Here is a 22,689-nt window from a genome sequence, read left to right as displayed (position 1 = left end):
GGGTGCTACACTGTCAACCAATATGACTATTGGCTGCACAAACATTGGGAGTGCTTAAGCACCCACAGAAATAGAGATATGACCTCCCCTACACAAAAGGAAATTCCACCATCCCTCCATTAAAAACCAGCAAGCTCACTCCTTCCTAAGCTTACCACTTATATCTATAAGTCTTAAGGTGTGTACACACTAGACTATGTGCTCACGATGTGATATCATGAACGATTTCTCTGGAACTCTCCCCGGCAGCTCCTACGGACTCCAGGACACGATATGCAGCAAAAACTGCACAATGTGACACAAGATCTATTGTGCATGATCTAACAATTTGCATATCATTAGATCGTGTGCGATAGCAGACAGAAGCAAGCATAGGCTCAGGGAGATCTGTGATGCATGCATCTGTGTTAAAAAAGAATATTCACAGATGCACGCACGGATCAGTGAGATCTGTGCTGTAAGCATCAAGAAACAGATGCATGGATGGATCAGTAAGATCCATCAAATTACGTGCCCCCCAAAGCACAACCAACCCCAGACTTTTCACAGCCGGTCCTGGTTGTGAAAATACAATGGACAAACTACGTAGGGGTCCCCTGTATTTAGCACAACCAGCACTGGACTTTTCAGAGCCAGTGCTGGTTGTCAAATACAGGGGACAAAAAACGTAGGGATCCCCTGTATTTAGCACAACCAGCACTGGGCTCAGCTGAACTGGTTCTAGTTTTGGAAATACAGGGGACAAAAAGAGTATGGGTCCCCTGTATTATCCATAACCAGCACTGAGTTCTTTCTAGAAGGGTAGTAATGCCACAGCCAGGGGAACCCTTTCACCGGTTCCCCCGGCCAAAGCATTACCCTTGACCGCTAGTCAGCCCAGGCCAGTCAGCCCAGGTGGTCAGGGGTAATGCTTTGGCCAGGGGACCCGGTGAAAGGGTTCCCCTGGCTGTGGCATTACTCCCCTGCTAGAAAGAGCTTGGTGCTGGTTATGGATAATACAGGGGACCCCTACTATTTTTGTCCCCTGTATCTCCAAAACCAGTACCAACTCAGCTGAGCCCAGTGCTGGTTGTGCTAAATACAGGGGATCCCTATGATTTTTGTCCCCTGTATTGTCACAACCAGGACTGGCTGTGTAAAGCCCGGGACTGGTTGCGCTTTTATGGGAGACATGTATTTAAGAAAAAAATACACTGTTTATTTTTTATTTTTTTAACACAGATGCATGGACGGATCTTCCTGATCCATCCATGCATCTGTGTCAATGTTGTCAGGCAATGTGCGGGTCCGAACGACATATCGTTCAGGCATTAACACTGAATGATATGCCACCAGATCGTGTATGAAATTGATAGATCTTGCCTGCTGTAGGCAAGATCTGAAGATACGACTTACGGTCCGCGGGTATGCGCCTATCGGCATCGTTATCTTGAGTGAACATATTATGCACGATCTGTAGTTCAGATGCGATGATAGCGGCCAGAATGTGCATAATATCGTCTAGTCTGTAGGCACCTTTAGAAAGAACAGAACATATTTATGATTGGTGGAGAATTTCCCATTGATGTAAGGGAAGGTGAGATACTGCAAGACCAGAGCCATGACCGTAGGTGGTTCTAGTGATATACACTCACAATATAATATAATTAACTTAAATATATACACAATATAATATAATTAAATAAAAAATATATTAAATGATATATATATATATATATTTAATACACCTAAAATATACCACCGAAAACTCTTTTTGAATCTTACGACTGAAGTCTTAGGGGTAAATTTACTAAGCATCGAGTCTGACAGAGTTTGTTTCTTTTTTAACTCTATTAGCATCGCCGAAAATCAGGTGATATTCCAGTTTTTAAACTCGCAAATTTACTAAGAAGTGAGTTTAGCTGAAAGTGAGTTTTCCGATGGTGAAGCAGATCGAGATTTCTCCCCCAAGTAGTAAGTTTAGATGAGGATATTCACCCGAGATTGCAGTGTTTTCTCTCTGCATAATTCTCCCGAGCAAGCAGCCTGCACATATCAGTGAGATATGTGAAGGCTGCTTGTGTGGTCTACCTGTTAAACAAGGGTTAAATCTTTTTAAAAAAATGACGTAGGGTTCCCCCCCACAAAAGCATTACCAGCCCAGGACTGCTCAGCCAGTTCTGGTTCCTAAAATTACAGGGATCAAAATGAGTAGGGTTCCCCCATAATTTAGGAACAAGCACCTGGCTGCATGGCCAGTGCTGGTTTTAAATATAGAGGGGAAAAAAATGCATAGTGGTCCCCCTATGTTTAAAACCAGCACCGGACCCAAAGCAATCGGGGTGTAATGCCACAGCCAGGAGACCCTATCACCGAGTCTCCATGACCAAAGTACACATGCAAAAACATCCAAAATTCACACAGATATGTGTATGTTTCTACAAAACTCGCAGCTCAGTAGGTGGAGTGTTTGAAACTTCAATTTATCAGGGAGTTTGCTACAACCTCACCCAAGATTGAAATCTGGATTCTTGGTAAATTCCAGAGTTGCATCTTTTTCATGAAAAGTACTTCAGAGTTTGACCCATGGTGAGTTGACTTGAGTTTGCAATCTCACCCGAGAAGAGAGAAATCTCTCCCAAACTCACACGAGTTTGTCTTTAGTAAATTTGCGAGATGTAAAACTTGCCTAAACTCACCCGAGATTGTCATCTAAACAGGATTCTTAGTAAATTTACCCCTTATTGTCAGGGTGCACAATGGAAATCCAGGATTTCCCAATAAAAATCCCATAGTCAGCATAAAAATAAAGAAACCAGGTCCCTTATAAGGCTTCAGCAAGGTTGTACACAACTAGTGATAAAGCCTGTGTGGGCCAATTGCATTTTTTATCCTTTGGTGCACTGCGCAATTTTTAGAGTCTATTATTGTTACTTAAGCAAGGTTGATTACAGCCAATATATTGATAAAAACCCAGCATCAGCAAAACCAGTCACATTGTTTACTCCAGAGTAAGAAGGTTTGTGCATGGGTGACTCTCAGCTCCTGTTGATGCTATGTTTTCCTTTTTTATACACACAGTATTCCATGGTAAAAAAAGGTGCATTGAAATGCAATTAATGGTCCAAATCATTACAATATCTGATTTCATCCTGTATGATACCATTCTTTTAAATAACCTGGCACAAAGGATAAAATACTCACCAACTACACCGTTTCAGTTGTTTGTACCTGTAAGGGCCTGGAAGAAAGAAAAAAAAAACAGATTAGTGACAAAACTGACATATGACAGAAAGAGTGTAGTGGTATATTTACTAAAGTGTGGGTTTTTAGAAGTAGAGATGTTGCCCATAGCAACCAATCAGATTCTACTTAACATTCATTTAGCACCTTCTAGAAGATACTAGCTAGAATATGATTGGTTGCTATGGGCAACATCTCCACTTCTAAAAACCCGCACTTTAGTAAATATACCCCTAGGTGTGATAAATGTTAAGATATAACAGACTGAGAATGAAGGGAACACAACAAAATGATGGCATATGGGGAGTATATAAAGACAAAGCTTACCTCAATTCAGGCAACTGTAGGTCACAGTCTCTATGTAGTCGTCTTTGTAATAACTGTAAAGCAGAAAAAACAATTGGAACCACATTAAAGCCCATAACATTGTTACATAATTCCAGATATCTCATATTTATGACAAACATTGACTTTTTTCTGCAATAAAGCCACAATCGCATAATGAATTGAACATGAAGATATTTGCACAAGTCTGATACTGTAATCCAAAGAAGTAATTTCAGGAAGTGCGGAGCACCAAGGAGGCTTTGCCAGTCATACAAGCAATACGGGTTATTTTGGTTTGATTGGCTTCCAAGATCTTGCTAACATGTAAGCTACAGTATGTGTATGTTATTACTGTACACCAATGTTGTATAGAACATTGTACGTGTTTAGTGTTTCCTGGTTTTTTAAGTAAAAAACAATAAGTGTTACTGCCAAACATCAGCTAAAAACACTTTACAGAAATTATGACTCCAGAAATGTAAGCGGATGTCAAGTTAATACTAGGGGTTCTGTTCAGCAGTAGTGACTATGTTGCACAGATTATTATCGGGCAACATCGTCACAATTTTTTTTTTATCAATTATAAATATTTATGGCCCCTATTCAGCAATATTTTTTGCAGGGACAGCGATTGTGGTAACACGCTGTCCCTGCGAAGTTACAGAAGGCATTGATTTCAGTTTTCGAAAACAATCCCTTCTGTTTCTGCGCATGCTCAGTCATGCGCTCGTGAACAATCTCGGTCCCTGCTTTGCAGTGACCGTGTACGGGTAAGTACAACTCCAGCCTGTCTAAATAGATGGACATGTGTATACATCCTTTATATTAGTCTGTATACATGAATATTTATGTGCTTTTATATTTAAAATGTATATATACATTTTAAATATAATAGCACATAAATATAAATGTATACAGGCAAATATAAAGTCTGTATACACATGTCAATCACTTTCGGCAGGTTTAACAGGCTCTAATTGGTCCTACCTGCCAGCGGTCAACGGGAAGTAGGGACTGAGACTGGGGCGGTGTTACAGGATGCTGCAGGGACTTATGGGAAAATTTTCCTTTGTCCCTGCAGTTTTCGGGAAATTTAATGCATTTTCTTCATACAACGCCATTCTGAGATGTAAAGTAATGATTGAGTAATATAACACTTTTAGCTATGCTGAATAGCAAAAAGCATCAAAGCATTGTAGAGATCAATGGCTGATCCTTACAGTGCGAGATGGAGAAGATAATTATGTTATCTTCTTCATTTTCCCATTTTTGAATAGGAGATTTACATAAACAATATGAAAATCATAGTTTCTGGATTTTTTAAGTAAAAAAAATTATTGCTGAATAGACCCCTAGATCATAATATATTTTAAGGTGTAATATAAGATAGCTGTGCATATTAGTTTAAGAATAATCATGTTTTTCATTTAAGTTATTTATTGCACTCACAGAATATAGAAAATGATATTTTGTTTAATTCTTGCAATCTTCTTAGGCCTAAATAACATTCCAGGGCACAAAAGGCCATTCTTCAGAAATAACTCTTGCTTACTTTCGTATTGTAGTAATAAATTAGATATACTCAATGAAGAATGTCACATGAGCACTCTAGTGGGCGGGGGGATGTAGTCGGCATCCTGGTGTGTGGGATGCCGAAGATCTAAATACTGGCGCCGAAATCCCGACAGGTCGGGCTCCCGGAACCAGTATCCAGACCACTGGCATCCCGAATGGTAAGTTTCGGGGTGCTCGGGAAGGGGAGCGTTAAGTAGCTGGGTTAGGTTTAGGCATTAGGGGGAGAGTTAGGGTTAGGCCCCGGGAGGGAGGGTTAGGATTAGGGTGCGAGGAGGGAGAGGTTAGGTTTAGGCACCGGGGAGGGGATCTCAGGTTTAGGGTGCCGCAGGGGCGGATTGGGCCGCCGGGAGAGTTCCCGCTGGGCCGGTCCCATTCTCCCCTCATCAGGGCCGGCACACCCTGCACTCGTTCATAGTTCGGCCGGGCTAGCTGCAGAGCTTCCTGGATTTGCGTTCTGCTGTGGATCGCAAACCAGAAGCTTTAACAGTCATCTACTCAGGCTAGCTCTGGGAGCAGAGCAGCGGAGAAGTGTCCTTATTACCGTCATCCATTATTAGCTGTACCGATTAGTGTGTGTAGAGCACGCTGCTGCATGCCCTGGCTCTGCATATGAAAAGTGGGGGTCATTCAGACCCGCTCGCGAGCGGCAGGACGCTCGCAAGCGGGTCGATGTTCCCCACTGCGCATGCGTACGACGGAGGGAACTCCGTCGTGCGCATGCGCGAGACCCGGCGAGCGACGGGCTCACCATCGCTCCGGGTCTCGCACCAAAGGGGGCGTGCTGTCGATATTGATTGACAGCACGCCCCCTTTGGTGGGCGTGCCGGGGGCGTGCCTGCCAGACGGAGGCGTTCCCATGGGAACGCCTACCGTCTCAAGCCAGCCCCACTGACATCAGTAGTGATGTCAGTGGGAGTGATTTTGGCTCTGATAGAGCCAAAATCACTCCAGGGCTTGCGGCAGCGAGGCCCTACCGAAGGGTCTCCATCGCAAGCCCGATGGTCGCGATGGTCAAGACCATCGCGACCATCATCACGGACGCTCGCTATAGCTGTGGGTGGTAACCAACAGCTATGCGAGCATCCATGAGGATGCTCCAAAAAAAGGTAGGAGGGCCCTGATTCAGAGCGAGCGCTCTGGTCAGAGCGTTCGGCTCTGAATCAGGCCCAGTGGCCTCATGGGAGTTGTAGTGTTCTTTCCAATCCGTGTTAGTCTGTGGCTTGGGAAACTCCATTTCCCAGCATGCTCTGGGACCCGAAAGCTTGCTAGAGCTGGAACATGTTTTAACAGGAAGTGCAGGGATCACCGAGGAGAGCTGCCGATCTACCTACACACAGGAGACAATCTGATCTGGCCAGCCCTTTTTATGTAAGCCTTCTGCTCTGGACATCTGTAGTAAATGTGATTATAACACACTTAACTCAGCTCTGTCCTGTTCTTCTACATCTATCACACACTATCCTCCTCTGCTACATCTATCACCCTACACACTATCCTACTCTGCTACATCTATCACTGTATACACTATCCTCCTCTGCTACATCTATCACACTATCCTCCTCTGCTACATCTATCACCCTACACACTATCCTCCTCTGCTACATCTATCACACTATCATTCTCTGCTACATCTATCACCCTACACACTTTCATCCTTTGCTACATCTATCACCCTACACACTATCCTCCTCAGCTACATCTATCACCCTACACACTATCCTTCTCTGCTACATCTATCACCATACACAGTATCCACCTCTACTAAATCTATCACACTATCCTCCTCTGCTACATCTATCACACTATCCTCCTCTGCTACATCTATCACACTATCCTCCTCTGCTACATCTATCACCCTACACACTTTCATCCTTTGCTACATCTATCACCCTACACACTATCCTCCTCAGCTACATCTATCACCCTACACACTATCCTTCTCTGCTACATCTATCACCATACACAGTATCCACCTCTACTAAATCTATCACACTATCCTCCTCTGCTACATCTATCACACTATCCTCCTCTGCTACATCTATCACACTATCCTCCTCTGCTACATCTATCACCCTACACACTATCCTCCTCTGCTACATCTATCACACTATCCTCCTCTACTACATCTATCACCCTACACACTATCCTCCTCTGCTACATCTATCACCGTACACACTATCCTTCTCTGCTACATCACACTATCCTCCTCTGCTACATCTATCACACTAACCTCCTCTGCTACGTCCATCACCCTACACACTATCCTCCTCTGCTACATCTATCACACTATCCTCCTCTGCTACATCTATCACCCTACACACTATCCTCCTCTGCTACATCTATCACACTATCCTCCTCTGCTACATCTATCACACTATCCTCCTCTGCTACATCTATCACCCTACACACTATCCTCCTCTGCTACATCTATCACACTACCCTCCTCTGCTACATCTATAACACACTATCCTCCTATGCTACATCTATCACCCTACACACTATCTTCCTCTGCTACATCTATCACTGTACACACTATCCTCCTCTGCTACATCTATCACCCTACACACTATCCTCCTCTGCTACATCTATTACACTATCCTCCTCTGCTACATCTATCACACTATCCTTCTCTACTACATCTATCACCCTACACACTATCCTCCTCTGCTACATCTATCACCGTACACACTATCCTCCTCTGCTACATCACACTTTCCTCCTCTGCTACATCTATCACACTATCCTCCTCTGCTACATCTATCACACTATCCTTCTCTACTACATCTATCACCCTACACACTATCCTCCTCTGCTACATCTATCACCGTACACACTATCCTCCTCTGCTACATCACACTTTCCTCCTCTGCTACATCTATCACACTATCCTCCTCTGCTACATCTATCACACTATCCTCCTCTGCTACATCTATCACCCTACACACTATCCTCCTCTGCTACATCTATCACACTACCCTCCTCTGCTACATCTATAACACACTATCCTCCTATGCTACATCTATCACCCTACACACTATCTTCCTCTGCTACATCTATCACTGTACACACTATCCTCCTCTGCTACATCTATCACCCTACACACTATCCTCCTCTGCTACATCTATTACACTATCCTCCTCTGCTACATCTATCACACTATCCTTCTCTACTACATCTATCACCCTACACACTATCCTCCTCTGCTACATCTATCACCGTACACACTATCCTCCTCTGCTACATCACACTTTCCTCCTCTGCTACATCTATCACACTATCCTCCTCTGCTACATCTATCACACTATCCTTCTCTACTACATCTATCACCCTACACACTATCCTCCTCTGCTACATCTATCACCGTACACACTATCCTCCTCTGCTACATCACACTTTCCTCCTCTGCTACATCTATCACACTATCCTTCTCTGCTACATCTATCACCGTACACACTATCCTCCTCTGCTACATCTATCACCTTACACACTATCCTACTCTACTACATCTATCACCCTCAGTTACACACAATATACCCTACTGCTGTAACACCTCTCTGCTATATCAACCCCCCCACTCCTCACCCTACCTCTTGGCTACCTAGACACTGTACTCAACATCCCAGGGGCAAGCACTATTCACCATGTCACACATTCCCAGCCCCCCAGGGAGATACACTGCCCACCCTACCCCTGTCCCAGGTTTTTATTTTTTTTTAGTGTGGGGGCCATTGTATTTAATATTTACCTATTGTGACCAATATGTATGTATGTTTGTTTTTTCCTTCAGGGACAATCTGTTTTATTTTATTCTTGTGCAATGTATTTTTTGTCGGCGCTTGCATTGCAGCATCTGTACACACTACTGTAGGCCCTCAGTCCTTGCATATTCAGATGTACACCAAGGAAGGACTGCGTAGTGGCGTTAGCATAAAGTCGCATACACAGATTCAGCAAAATATGCAAGGAAAGCTACAACTGTGTCCAATTCAGAATTAGGCCCTCCCCTTTTGACAGACCCCGCCCCCATTAGGGCTGCTTCCATAAATTTCCCAGGCTGGTTTTCTAACCCAATCCGCCCGTGGTGCCGGGAGGTTAGGTTTAGGCACTAGGAAGCAGGGCCATGACTAGGGTAGTGCAGCCTGTGCCATGGCACCTCAGGGCAGGGGGCGCTGTTTGGGCCTGTCAATTATCAATCTCACTTGTAGCTTCCTCTTATTTCATCCCCAGCTTCTCCTGGCCTCCCCTATCTCTTCCCTGGCCCTTCCCCATGAAGTATTATGTCCCTATTTGAAAAATGGGGGGTGGGCGCCATTGCGCTTTCTGGCACAGGGCACCAAAAAGTCTAGTTACGGCTCTGCTAGGAAGGGGGGGGTTAGGTTTAGGCACTGGGGACGGAGGGTTAGGATTAGGCTAGGGGAAAAAAAAAACCTTGGGATCCAATGGGTATCGGTATACTGGCTGTCGGAATGCCGCTGTTGGTATTCTGAACAGCGGCATCCCGACAGCCGGGATATCATACCCAACCCCTCTAGGGTACATACTCAACCCCTCTATGGTGAGCTAACATCGAAAGTGCATTGACCTACAACAACCAATTAAATATTTCCTCTCATTAAGCAGACTTACACAGGAGCAAGTGGTGAAGGAGGAGTTCTTAAGGGGCTCAAGAGAGGTAGGTTCAAAAGAGCTGTATGAGGGGGGAAACCACACGAGGTGAGATAAACTGAGGTATAAGATAGCAGGGCCCATGGAGAGCTGTGACAGGGACAGAGATGTGTGGCATACTGTGTTTTAAGGGCTATTAATGTGTGGCATATTGTGTATAAGGGGCATTACTGTGTGACATAATATGTTATAAGGGGCACTACTACTGTGTGACAATGTTTATAAGGAGTATTACTGTACTATGTGGCATAAAGCGATAGGCTCTACTATTTGGCGTATTATGCCTTTCCTTTTCTTTGTATGTGATCTACATCAATCTAGTGCCAGCTTTACCTAACAGAGACGGGGGCTGACCTCTCTCAGCCAATGACGACCAGATACAGCTCTACAAAGGTAGTAGCCACGTCTGAGCTCTTCATTCGGGAGGTAACAACCATTGTGGTTGTTGCCTGTTGCGTGTATCGCGTTACTCTTTTTTTTTAAATTTTACCAAGGATGCCTACGGGGAGAAGGGGACAAGCCCAGGTAATGTAGGGGAGTACGTGTGAGTGTGTATGTATGTATTAAAACTTTACTATCATGGTGTGTATGTATTGCGCTTATTTAAACATTTCTTTAAAGGTGAACTACAGGGACCAGCAGGCCCTTAATGTCCTGCATGCTGGTACTTGTGGTTCTCCAAGTGGACCTGAAGTTCTACTAAAGACAATTTTTACACTTATCTTTGTTTACACTACACTTACGCTATCAGCCTAGGCCAGGGGTGCCCTGGAGAGGGGGACCCCTTTATTGGGGGGGAGGGGGGTACCCAACTCCCCAGGGATTCCTGGCTTGGGCTGACTAGCGTTCAGGGCTGATGCTTCAGCTGGGGGGCCCAGTGAAAGGGCTCCCCTGGCTGTGGCATCAGCCCCTCACTAGAAAGGGTCCAGTGCTGGTTGTGAAAATTACAGGGGAACCCTAAGCATTTTTTCCCCTGTAATTCCAGAACCAGGACCAGATCAGAGCCCAGTGCTGTTTGTGCTAAGTACAGGGGAACCCTATGCAATTTTTTCCTTGTACCACAACCAGGATTGGCTATGAAAAGTCCAGGGCTGGTTCTGTTTTAGGGGGGCCCCACGTCATTTTTAAAAAAAAACTTTAACACTTTCTAAGCTTTTTACAGTAAGGTACACACATGCATCTCACTGATGTATGCATGCATGTATCTGTCAATCCGACCTGCTCATGCTAAAATCGAAAGCATAAAGCAGGTCTATTCATTTTGGGATTTGAAGTTCAATTTGAAGTTAGATTCTGAGTTCGATTTCAAATTGAATAATAGTAAATAAGGGATTTGTGTGTTGGTCAAAAGCATTTTACTTTCAAATTTGCCTTTAGTAAATCTCCAAATGCAAAATTCGAATTTGAAATCACACTAAGATCGAACTTTAGTAAATTTACCCTAAGTGACTATTTGCTTTATGACATAAATAGTGCACAAGTTAATATAGAAGTGTATTTTACCTCATTTTGTACTAACTAACCTATGCTCTGGAACTAGAGTAGGAGAAAAAGATCTGAAAGCACTTATTTTATAATTCTGTATATGAGAATTACATGTAACAATGGTGAACGTGTTTTTTTTTAAACTCATAAAAAAAAAACATCTGCAATCCAGCTTCATCTGAATGATGAGCTCTGAAGTTTTAGTTAACACACACACACACACACACACACACACACACACACACACACGTTTAAACAGTAAAGGTGTATGGGGGATATAGGCCCTCCATTCAGAGCCGCTCGTAAAGCGGCCGCTCGCTCGTTCTGACCCATGTTCGCACATCTGCGCATGCGTACGGATTTTAATACGCATGCGCGAAACAGTCAGTGCGGCCGAAAATCGTTTGTTCGCTATATAGCAAATGCCTGCTATTTTGAGTGACAGAGGGAGGCGTATGTGGGTGGTAACAGGGGAAGGTGCTTGAAAATGGGGGTGTGGAATTAGATCGCAGACGTGCTTAAAGGTCAAAACGGGCGTTTTAAGGGAGTGCATAATTAATACAGCAGCGTCATTGACCACGTCACTTGGGGTTTTTTTACTCCGAACTGCTCGCAAAATAGCGGTTGATAAAACCAGCCACAAGAATAGCGAGCAGTTCATACGCTGTTCGATGTACTCGATTAATCTAATAAATAGTGGACATGACGTAGGATGCGAGCGGCCAGGGGGCGTATTTTTCAAAATTACAACCGCAAGTTTTGCTCGCTCGTTCAGACTTAGAGGAGTGAACAGACCGCAATTAGCGAACGGTTCATTTGAATGGCCACCATAGTCTTTGCAGTCAGTTATTGGATTTGTGAGGCTGACTTTCACAGAAATATAACACCCAGCATACAAACAAGGAAAAAAAATTCTTCTCTACAACATATTAAAATATACATTTTTTATTATTTTGACTTTAAATCAGTTTTGACATCTCAACCTCTTCATATTGCAACATATTCACTGTGCAAATTAAGCTGCCATGATAATCTCTCTAAAAGATGGTGCTGCTACACTAGTAAACCAAAGTAGATTATATAACAGTGGAAATGTTTTGTTCTAACCCCTGACTAGACAAGATAGAGGAACAAACCGATACAAATAGCTAACAGACAGTTTTATTAGAAAATCACCTACAAATTTCAATGTTGGATTAATCAGGGCCGTAAGTAGCTATGGGCGACCAGTGCCACCGCACAGAGTGTAGAGCTCTGTGGACAGCACCGCTGCTCACCCATGGTCCCTGTGAAGCCTGAATGCAAGGCAGGACCTAATCATCTATTTCAATTTTGTAATCCTTCTTTAACTCTTAACTGTGCCTGAAAGTAGCCTTTTTTCTGGCTGAAGTTTAGAAATCAAAACTCTTTACTTGCAGAGAGCTATGGCAGGAATTAAGGTGTCAGCTATTTCATCGGAAATTATTTAAGAATAAAATAAAATAGGAATAAAAATAGATTTCTGGAGCTCCTCAAGTAGTATTACATTTATTAGTGCTTAATCAATACATGTGCTACATTAGGATAAAATATTCCTCATGTATGCCATAAAGCAATCTGCCATACACATATATAGCTGCACCACAAATACACTCTGTACTCAATATAAAATTAGGACTCACCCGATAATGATATCTGTAGTAAAGAAGGCCACATAGACACAGTAGTCCCAGGAGGATTAGAATGATGGGGAAGATGACGAAAAAGTTGGACTGTCTATGTTCTTCCGTTCTGCCATTACCATGCTTCTCTGTTTCAATGACAGGGAGCAGATTAGAGCCTTGGTTGGGACCAGCAAAGCGGTTTTCCCTGTTGTCAGATATGAAAGCAGCTAGCTCTGCCTCTTGCTGTGGAAGAATGTTGTGTGTGTACACTCCCTTATGCACTGTTAAAGCTGGGTGTTGCTTAGAAACCTCTGACAATATAGGCGTGACTCCCGAACCAGGAGAGGACATAGGGAGTCCAGTTCTAGAGGACTTAGTAGCAAGCATACTAGAAGAAAGGTAGTTGGAAGCCCAACCAAGGTTTCTGTCCACTGTCCCTTTCTCCTGTAACTCAGATTTTGGGAATTCAGAGTTAGACAAGCCATTTCCAGTGGATGGGAAGCTGGCATACAGTGAAGTAAGAAAGGGAACATCTGTACCACTGACCACCGTGGATTGGGTAGGTGTTCTCACAAATTCTCTGGAAGTGTCATCCACATCTATAAGAGACCGTCGTATTTTGGTCACACTGCTGAATGAAGACTCTATGCCAGGTTCTTTGCTGGGCTTAGAAATAGATTTATCAAAGATTATCACTTTTGAGTGCTGAGAAACAATGTCACGCTCTAAAGTTTCCAGCATTTCACCAACTGCTTTTGTGACAAAAGATAATTCTTCATTTATGACAGAATATGTATTGGTGCTTGGACCACTGGTGGTAGGGGACTCTCTTTTAGCATCTAAACCTTCTGTATTTGAAATTGAAGGTACTTTGCGGACTTGCTGTGGATCTGCACTAAACTGAGATGGATTTAAAGTCATGTATAGGGTCTCAGTGGTACCTTTTGGGAATTCTGTGCTTATGAATGTAAGATCCATAGCATTATGTGAAGATTCTGTGTTAGCCCCAGCATGCATTGTGGTAGCGGTATGTGACTGATCCATGATGGTTGTCAGTGCCTGTAGTTCAATTTGCATATTTGTTGAGATGACTGATGACGTATCTGCGTCTTGAGTGCTCTTCTGAGGATTTGTTGGCTTGTGTGGATAAGTGCCACTCATGTCCTCTACCAAGGAAATGGTATGGGAAGGGGGGCTTGTTGAATATGTAGCACTCTTATGTTCTGACAAGTTCTGGGTAATTAATGTTGTTGAGGAAGGACAAGCACATTCAGAACCTGCAAGATTCAGAGAAATAGGGAAAGGCTTCGATGAAGCCATGGTCTATGATAGCACCACACACATGCTACATGCCATACAGGAAGTTAGTGGTTAGTGTACTTGCTGGAAATTTTAACTAAAGCTGCATACACACGTAAAGATTTTCTGTCCAACCATCCAACTAGTTTGATTGGTTGGAATGAAAATCTGGTAAGGTATGAAAGCAAATGGCAATCAGCAATTTGCTCCCAAACGCCGGAAAATGGACAAAAACTGTTGTTTGAACAAATTGTTTAGATCAAACATTTAACAAACTTGTCTGACAACCATTTTCATCTGTTTTCTGGCATTTAGGAGCAAATTGCTGATCATCAGTTACCCCCATACTTTACCAGATTTTCATTCCAACCAATCAACTAGTTGGATGGTTGGACAGAAACTCTTTACATGTCTATGCAGCTTAAGGTAAATCAGATAATGTAATTGTGCCACATAAACTAAGACAAAAAAGCATTTAATAGAGCATGAACTCCCAAGTTCTATGTAACCAATAAGCCCCTGTGCCTCAAAGCATTTCAGTGTATAAATATGGCATGTGTGCTCTAAGTAATTTGTTAAGCAGTGAGCTGTGTGCTGCATAGATCTTGGTTAAAAGTACATTATTGCTTTTTCTTACCTTTAGTAGTGTAATCGCTGGCTATCTTACATTCGTTATAAAGGTCTGCACATTTCTCATCGGATTCAGAATCTGGTTGGAACTTTTGATATATCAAAAATGAAGCCTTCACTGTCTCCAAGATGTCAGTAGGGCTCAAGTTTGTTGTTTGTGAGCAGGCCATGATGTGGTCCTAGTAAATAAAAATTATATGAAGGTAAAATGACAGCTAAACACCAAGATTGAAATCTTCAAATATGAACCATGGATGTAAAACTCTCAACATTCCAAAATTTGGAATCAGAACAGTGCATAGTCAACAATCAACTGCCCCCGCTATGTGTTACAGATGAGAGGTATGGCAAAACACATTGTACAGTGTTAACCTGAAGCTCTCTTGCATCTGTTAAAAAGTGAAGTATTACCTCACAACTCCACTAAAGACAGTGGGAACTCATATAGGTCAAAAAGCTGATTATGCTGTTATTTCCATGTTAAATATAGAATCCCCTGCCACTGCGCCAGTTACGTAATTAAGAATGTAACCTCAGTAGATAATTCCAGCTTGTATGCATTAAGCACTAAGAATTAGACATTTTAGTTTAGCATGTAATCACTTCAATGTAGTATACGCCTTACCTCTTCTATGTCATCCCCACTTTTGATGCAGTCGTACATTACATTTTTATACAGGTCTTTAAAAGCTTCTGTGTGTTTATGACCGGGTGAACCATTTTTAAATGTTAGACTATTCAAGAGATTCCATAGTTGATGCAACCTTATTTTATTGTAGCAATAGTCTGTCTGAAAGAAAGTTAGAATCACAGGCAATCAAAGAATGTTAACAATTATGCATGCTTTATATTTTAGAAAATCACTTTTACGAATTAACTCCCCTCTCTGTACCTGCATATGAGGGTCCATGCCCTTTGTGTTAAGAGGGGATGGAAAAAATAAGACCTCTACAAAAGAGAACCAAGATCTAAATGAATGGGCCTTTAAATATCATTATGTCACAGAAATGAAGTGGCAGCATAAGAGAGTCAGGCTGAATACCCCACTGCTTTCAGTTCTGCAAATTTTATCTTCCTATCTTAGGGCTCCAGTTCTGCAGGGATTATTATTATTATTATCATCATCCTTTATTAATATGGCGCCACGAGGGTTCCGCAGTGCCTTACAAAGTACAGAAACAAATGAGCACACAAGACAACAGTTATTAACAGTACAGACAATGCAGGACAAGTACATGATTTATAAACAATGCTGCATAACACCTAAATAAGCAGCAGGGTGTCAGTAACCAAGTTTTAGGTGCCATTGTGAATTAAAGTAAAAGTAAGACAAGAAGAAGCACGTGAGGGAAAAGGGTCCTGCTCGCGAGAGCTTACATTCTAAAGGGGAGGGTCAGATAAACAGGGGTGGCACAGATGGGCTTAGATAGTGAGGAAGGAGCATAGAGTAGTGGGTTAGGATGAGTGATGGAAAGCATTGAGGAAGAAATGGGTCTTGAGAGCCCATTTGACGATTAAGAGCCAGGAAGCCAAGTGATGGAGGAAATTTGAGCGATGGCTAGGGAGACAAAAAAAGGCAGCTACTCGAAGAAGTTGGAAGAGGCAAATCTCATGAGTGTCGAATGGAAATAATGAGATGGAGGGTTCAGATGGTAAGAGTTGGTAGAAGTGACCCAAGGATAGAAGTAACCCAAGACCACCACCATGGGAACCTCCAGGTCAGGGTGTGTGAGAGAATGTGAGGCCCCCAAAGGAGATACCGGCAGGGCAGTGATGTCAGATGGCTAAATCCAGGGTTTGGTGATGGAAAGGAGAATCAAGCAGATGAAGCGCTCATGAACAGGGACCAATTTATTATAGACAGAGCTGGCTTTCCAGAGGGAACAGGAGAGAGGGACAGAGTTAAGAGGCGAGAGGAGAATGAGATTATTAGGGTTGATGTAGTGTGGAGGGGATATTGATCTAGAGCAGGGGGAAAAAGAGTGTGGGGGTATGTGGCTGGCTTCTGAATGAGGAAGAGTGACAGCAGGTAGTGGGTAAGGTGGAGGTTTAGTGTGGTGTGGGGGGAGGGAAGAGGACAGGTAACTTGGAGAAAAGAGAGGGTGCAGGGTTTAGTGGTGGTGCAGCAGGACCATGGTGGAAGAGAAGTGAGTAATACTAGAGTTGTGGGAGATGCAGTGGAGAGACTTATATGTGATGAAGACAGACAGAGGAGGGGGAGAAGGTAGAGGAAGAAAAGAGACATACTGTAGATGAGGCAGTTGTGGGGAGTGATACTCTGATGTAGAAGGTAGGCTTGGTGAAGACATTTCTATATGAGACTGAGATGGTTCATCAGTTAATATAATGTGTACAGAATTAGCAGCGTAGTACTACAAAACAACAAAAGTGTTTATTGTAAAAACCTATCTGGGCCACTTATGAAAACTTGTACAAAGAAGAAAAAAAAACGTGGTGTTGCTTCTTATTGACGTTGGATTGGGAACTTAACCAAACAGTTGGGGAAAAACAACAGTTATACTAACATAAGTAGTTAGTGTAGAGACTATCCAAGTTGGCGGATGGGGATTCTTAAAAGTTAGTTGTGGAGTAAGAGTGTAGCCATGTGGTGTTATTGTAAATATTGAAAACCATCACAAAAAGACCTATATTTAGTTTGTATGCTTGAAAATTACAGCAAAGTTGTATTTTTATAAAGGTTATGCAATGAGTAATACCAAAATCAAGATCAGGTTTGAGTGTGGATAGTGCAGTCAAATAAACCTGTAGGATCGGGAGAGGAGTTAAGTAGCCAATAATTTTATCCCAAGCACGAAGGGTGGCTGTAATGGCAAGGACTGGTAACTTATCCAAAGGCCTGCCCTTAGGGCGGTAATAAAATAAATCCCTTTCTAGATAAACATAGGGTTTAAGCAACACTTTTGCGTGTCAATCTTTTATTTGTCCCAAAATGCAGCACTAGAGAAAGTGATCAACTTTCATGTAGTGCAGGTAATGATGTTTCAGGGTTAGTAAGGAACAAATAAAAATAATCCACAAAAAGGTATAATTTATGCATGGAGCCTTTGGAACAGGAGCCTCAATGGCATCACAACATCTTATTTTTTGCCCACTGGCACAATAGCTAAAACAAAAACTAAAGGGGTTAGAGGCCAACCCTAACAAGTTATATTGCTAATGTCAAAGGGTAAGGACAAGAATTATTTGCTAATATCTCTGGTGGAAGGACCAGAGTAATGTTGGATTGGAAAAACCGAGCAGATTTAGTCAACACCTATTTCATGAATCCCCAGTGTAATCAAGCAAATGCCTTTCAGTGTTAAGCAATAGGAGTAAAAAAGGTTTTGACATGTTGCAGTGGAAATCAAAACACTCTCCTAGTGTTGTTTACCACTTTTCTCCCTACCACCAAACTGACCTTAGCAACCAATTAAATCCTAATTTGTCATTCTTTTGTTGGTTTAAAAAAATGAAAGCAAGCATCTGGTTGGCAACACCACCTCTTTTCTTTGTACCAGGTTTTGAACGCAAGTCAGTTTTGCTGACTTATCTAGTGTGTTTTCACATTGCCCATACTTCTGTGCCAATCGTATGCAAATTACATGTATCTCAGTCACATCTACACTTGCAGCTGAATGGATGCAATGGCTCATTCACCCATAGGCTAAGCCCAGTGATGGAATTGTGGGCTTGGCAGAATTGTGCATACAAGTCATTACACCTGTTTCAGACATATAATTTTCACCAGGAATAATTTGTGATTATGATGACTATGAAACCATGCATACGGATAGGGGTGCTGCAGCTGCATACATGTAGTGTTCCTGCTAGGCTGTTTTAGCGGGGTGCTGTGCCCTGCCCGATTTCAAAAGGGCAGAATGCACCCTGCTCTTTTGGCGGCGCCTCGCTAAAACAACCTGCCAGGTGCCGTCCCCACCTGCGGGCCGCAGTGTCACGCGTGTAGGAATATTAGCAGTACACCGATCACCACTGGTGAATAGATGACAGGCACATGTGCCTGGCATCTATTCACAGAGATAGGAGAACTTGAGGGGCAGCCTGGAATGTCCCCAAGAGTGATGAAAAGGGGGTGCATCTTAAAGATATCCACCCTTTTCCTGTGGTCACGCCACCTTTTTGGGCACGTGCAGAAGTGCCCCTTTCTAGGTCTGGTGCCCTGCCCAGCACCAGACCTAGAGTGATCACTAATACATGTGTGCAACTCTGCAAACAATTATGGCCAACTTGCGTTCACCTATGCATAAGGCCCCTTATGTTTAGTGTGCTTCCTTTATGAATGAATAAGTGTGCTACTGTACGGAGTCTGAAAAATATTTTAGTCAACTATACTAGTAAGATATGCCTGGTATGTGTCCTGACATGTCTGATGATAAACTGATCAGATCTTACCGTTTTGTTGGAATCTGTATGTGTTATTTCATTTTCAAGCTGAATTATAAAAATAAGACTACAACTACCACACAAAACGAATGCAGCACTGTATAACAGAGCTGAAGAAAAATATTTATTTCTACTATTTATGTGTTTTGTGGTTTGGTATATGCTAGGTACTGTCACCTTCAGACCCATAGGTGCTAGGTACTGTCACCTTCCGACCCATATATGCCAGGTACTGTCACCTTCAGACCCATAGGTGCTAGGTACTGTCACCTTCAGACCCATATATGCCAGGTACTGTCACCTTCAGACCCATAAATGCCAGGTACTGTCACCTTCAGACCCATATATGCCAGGTACTGTCACCTTCAGACCCATATGTGCCAGGTACTGTCACCTTCAGACCCATATGTGCTAGGTACTGTCACCTTCAGACCCATATATGCCAGGTACTGTCACCTTCAGACCCATATGTGCTAGGTACTGTCACCTTCAGACCCATAGGTGCCAGGTACTGTCACCTTCAGACCCATATATGCCAGGTACTGTCACCTTCAGACCCATATATGCCAGGTACTGTCACCTTCAGACCCATAGGTGCTAGGTACTGTCACCTTCAGACCCATATATGCTAGGTACTGTCACCTTCAGACCCATATATGCTAGGTACTGTCACCTTCAGACCCATGCAAGTTTTTGTGCTGGATAATGCAGTAGGACAAAGCAGGCTCAGTAACAGATTTCAATTATTCAAGAAGATTACATGCACTTTGCCCACATAAAAACCTGATGAAAAATTGATAATAATTGTATTTCACAGAACGCATGAATTCCGCATGAAAAAATTGTCAAATTGTTTTTTTTTCCCTACATACAGTATAAACACAATGGGCCTTATTCAGAGACCTACATAATTGTAGGCTGCCTCTTTTTCTGGTCGTAACTTGCACTTTACTTTAGTGTCTTTTCAACAGTTTTTTCAGGCACATCCCAGACTTGCAACTTATGTATGGACCCGATTTCCAGTTCTGCCGATCAAAAACGCCAATCTGTGGACATAGATGACCATTGATCCATCGACGGATTGGGAAAAAACTGCATATATTAAAAATCCCTGACTCACCATTTCCTATCATTTTTGTAGGCATCAGTGAATCAAGGAGCTGAATTTCCCTGATTCCCTGATGCTGGCAGAAAGTTGAATTTGTCTGCGGGCGGGAGGGTTAGGGTTAGGCTGCGGGCTGGACGGTTATGGTTATGTTAGATGGGTAACCGTTGGGCCACAATCATGCATCTAATCTGCACTATGTAAGCAAATCTTGCATCCCCTAAAATGCAGCCATACTGGCCTTCAAATCTATGTGCTTACCCATAAAACAGGAGGAAAAGTAGATGTATAATGTCACAAGCATTTGCACTGCAATTCTGCAAACTCCAAAATAGGCCCTAAGGTGTAATTCAGAGGCAGATGCATTGCTGATCTTTGCGCAGTTGAGAAATTATTTGCTACTGTGCATGTGCAAAAAGTCCTAAAAACTCCTAGGGCGCATGCGTTACCCTAAGTGTACACGAAGTTAATTATTGCTCACGGGGGCACTGGCATTGGAAACGGTGAGGAAAAACCATGGGCATTCCTAGTTGGTGTCTGTGAAGTGGCCTTAAGTGAATGCAAAAAAGAGCTGTCTCATGGTCATGTTAGTGAATGCAGCTGCATTCCCAAACAGAGCCACATCTACAGAGGCCATGTTTAGCTGGAGTTCAGACGGAAACACTGCCAGCCATAGGCTGGTGCAAGTGGCGATGGTGAATGCAATGGTGGAGTGTTTGGAACCACGGGCGGATTTGCACTTTCCACGGGCAATGAAAGTGGGCATCTCAGGGCTTGTACTGTCCGATGCATACCAATACACGTGAAGGCTAAAACTAGAATTTGCATATTACCGCTGCTTAGTCTCCGCAAAAAATCACAACCAGGGCAGCATTAGCGTCCACCTCTGAATCAGGCCCTTAGTGTGCTACAAAGATCTGGTGAAGCAGCATTTACCATCTGTACAGAAACTTAGGAGTTAAATTAATTAAATATTTTGTGCCTGTATTTTTAGTTTGCAAATAACACCCACTTGTAGTCAATATTTTCAATACTCACTTCCCATAATGTTAATTGTATCACTTCTGTGACTATTTTGTGTAAATGCTTATCACTGTATCCACAATTTGCAACATTTAGCTTTAGTTTCACAAGCCTTACAGAATAGCCACGTAACACTTAAATAGCAGTTTGCACAGCTTATTATATTATACTAATAAAACTTACCAAGTGTCCTTTTACTACGAGGTCTTTACTAATAGTACATGAAGACTCTAACTGACCAGCAATCTGTAATAGACATAGTTGTAAGATTTTATGTTCAGTAGTACATCACTATTACAGTAATTTCCTATACATTCTTATAGCCACTGATTTACCATTTCATCCAGATATTTCTGGTGTATGTCAGTGAAAACATCAGGACATTTCTGCACAGCACTGACCCTTCCAACCAAGGAGATAAGCACAATAATCCAAAATGTGCAGACCTATCAAGAATAGACATGTAAATCTTAATTTATTATATAAAGACAATTGTATAGAAAATTCTGTTTTTTCTCATAATGTCAAGCACAGGAAATAAACATGTTAAGCAATTTCAAAACATTTTATATGCTGCAATAAATGGCAAATGTGCAGCTTCTGTCTCAGTGCATTTGGGTATATTGTAAGGTGCTGAAGCAGAATTCTATAGTGGACTTTATATTGTCTGGGGCAGTGGTTCCCAAACATTTTTCAACAAGGCACCCTAGAGTATCAGCATTGTTTTCACAGCACCCCTAAGCCAAAAGTTAATTGCGAAATGCAGAAAAAAATTAAGTAAAGTAGTAATATGAAGTAAATTGTGCTAACCTATCATCCTTATAGTCAGTTTTGTGGTGGGGGACAGGTTTGTGCTTCTATTTGTCCACATATTTACATTACATTGACCATAAATAATTTTATTTGGTGCTGGACCACCAACCTGAGGCACCCCTGCAAGTGTCCCAAGGCACCCCAGGGTGCCACGGCACACATTTTGGGAACCACTGGTCTGGGGGATACTGTTCAGATAGCTTTGAGTAACTTAAATTAAAATAAGCATTCTGATTGTATAGGACTTGTGAGGAAACTGTTGTTGTAAAATATATTACATGGTATGTAAGTGCATATTATTAAGCAATCACATACACACATGTATCTCTCCCCCTCTCTACACACACACACACACACACACACTATATTACTTCTGCGAATGAAGTTGTGTATGTGTCCCCATGAGACGTGTACAAATCATGTACTCTGTATGTACAGTACATACGTGATCACAATGTGCGACTACTGTACTATCTAGCTGCTCTTGTAGGAGCAATGCGA

General features: G+C 42.5%; 1 protein-coding gene across 3 annotated transcripts in view; it reads right to left on the bottom strand.

Annotated features, from left to right (window-relative positions):
- Positions 1-22,689, bottom strand: part of LOC148477053 (uncharacterized) — a 67,985-nt gene that overhangs the window by 3,917 nt on the left and 41,379 nt on the right. For all 3 annotated transcript variants that reach the window (XM_088457301.1, XM_088457303.1, XM_088457302.1), the window contains exons 2-8: positions 21,711-21,821; positions 21,559-21,621; positions 15,472-15,636; positions 14,854-15,025; positions 12,936-14,194; positions 3,550-3,602; positions 3,184-3,220 (exon numbers count right to left, since the gene is read on the bottom strand). In XM_088457301.1, the coding sequence (XP_088313427.1) occupies positions 3,187-3,220; positions 3,550-3,602; positions 12,936-14,194; positions 14,854-15,025; positions 15,472-15,636; positions 21,559-21,621; positions 21,711-21,821 (1,857 nt within the window). In that variant the 3' untranslated portion in view covers positions 3,184-3,186. The remainder of the gene's footprint in view (positions 1-3,183; positions 3,221-3,549; positions 3,603-12,935; positions 14,195-14,853; positions 15,026-15,471; positions 15,637-21,558; positions 21,622-21,710; positions 21,822-22,689) is intronic.

Source organism: Taudactylus pleione, unplaced genomic scaffold, assembly GCF_031769625.1.
Source record: "Taudactylus pleione unplaced genomic scaffold, aTauple2 ptg000755l, whole genome shotgun sequence".
NCBI classification, from domain to species: Eukaryota; Metazoa; Chordata; class Amphibia; order Anura; family Myobatrachidae; genus Taudactylus; species Taudactylus pleione.
The sequence above is the reverse complement of the archived record's forward strand: the minus strand, read 5'-3'. Positions and strand labels throughout refer to the sequence as shown.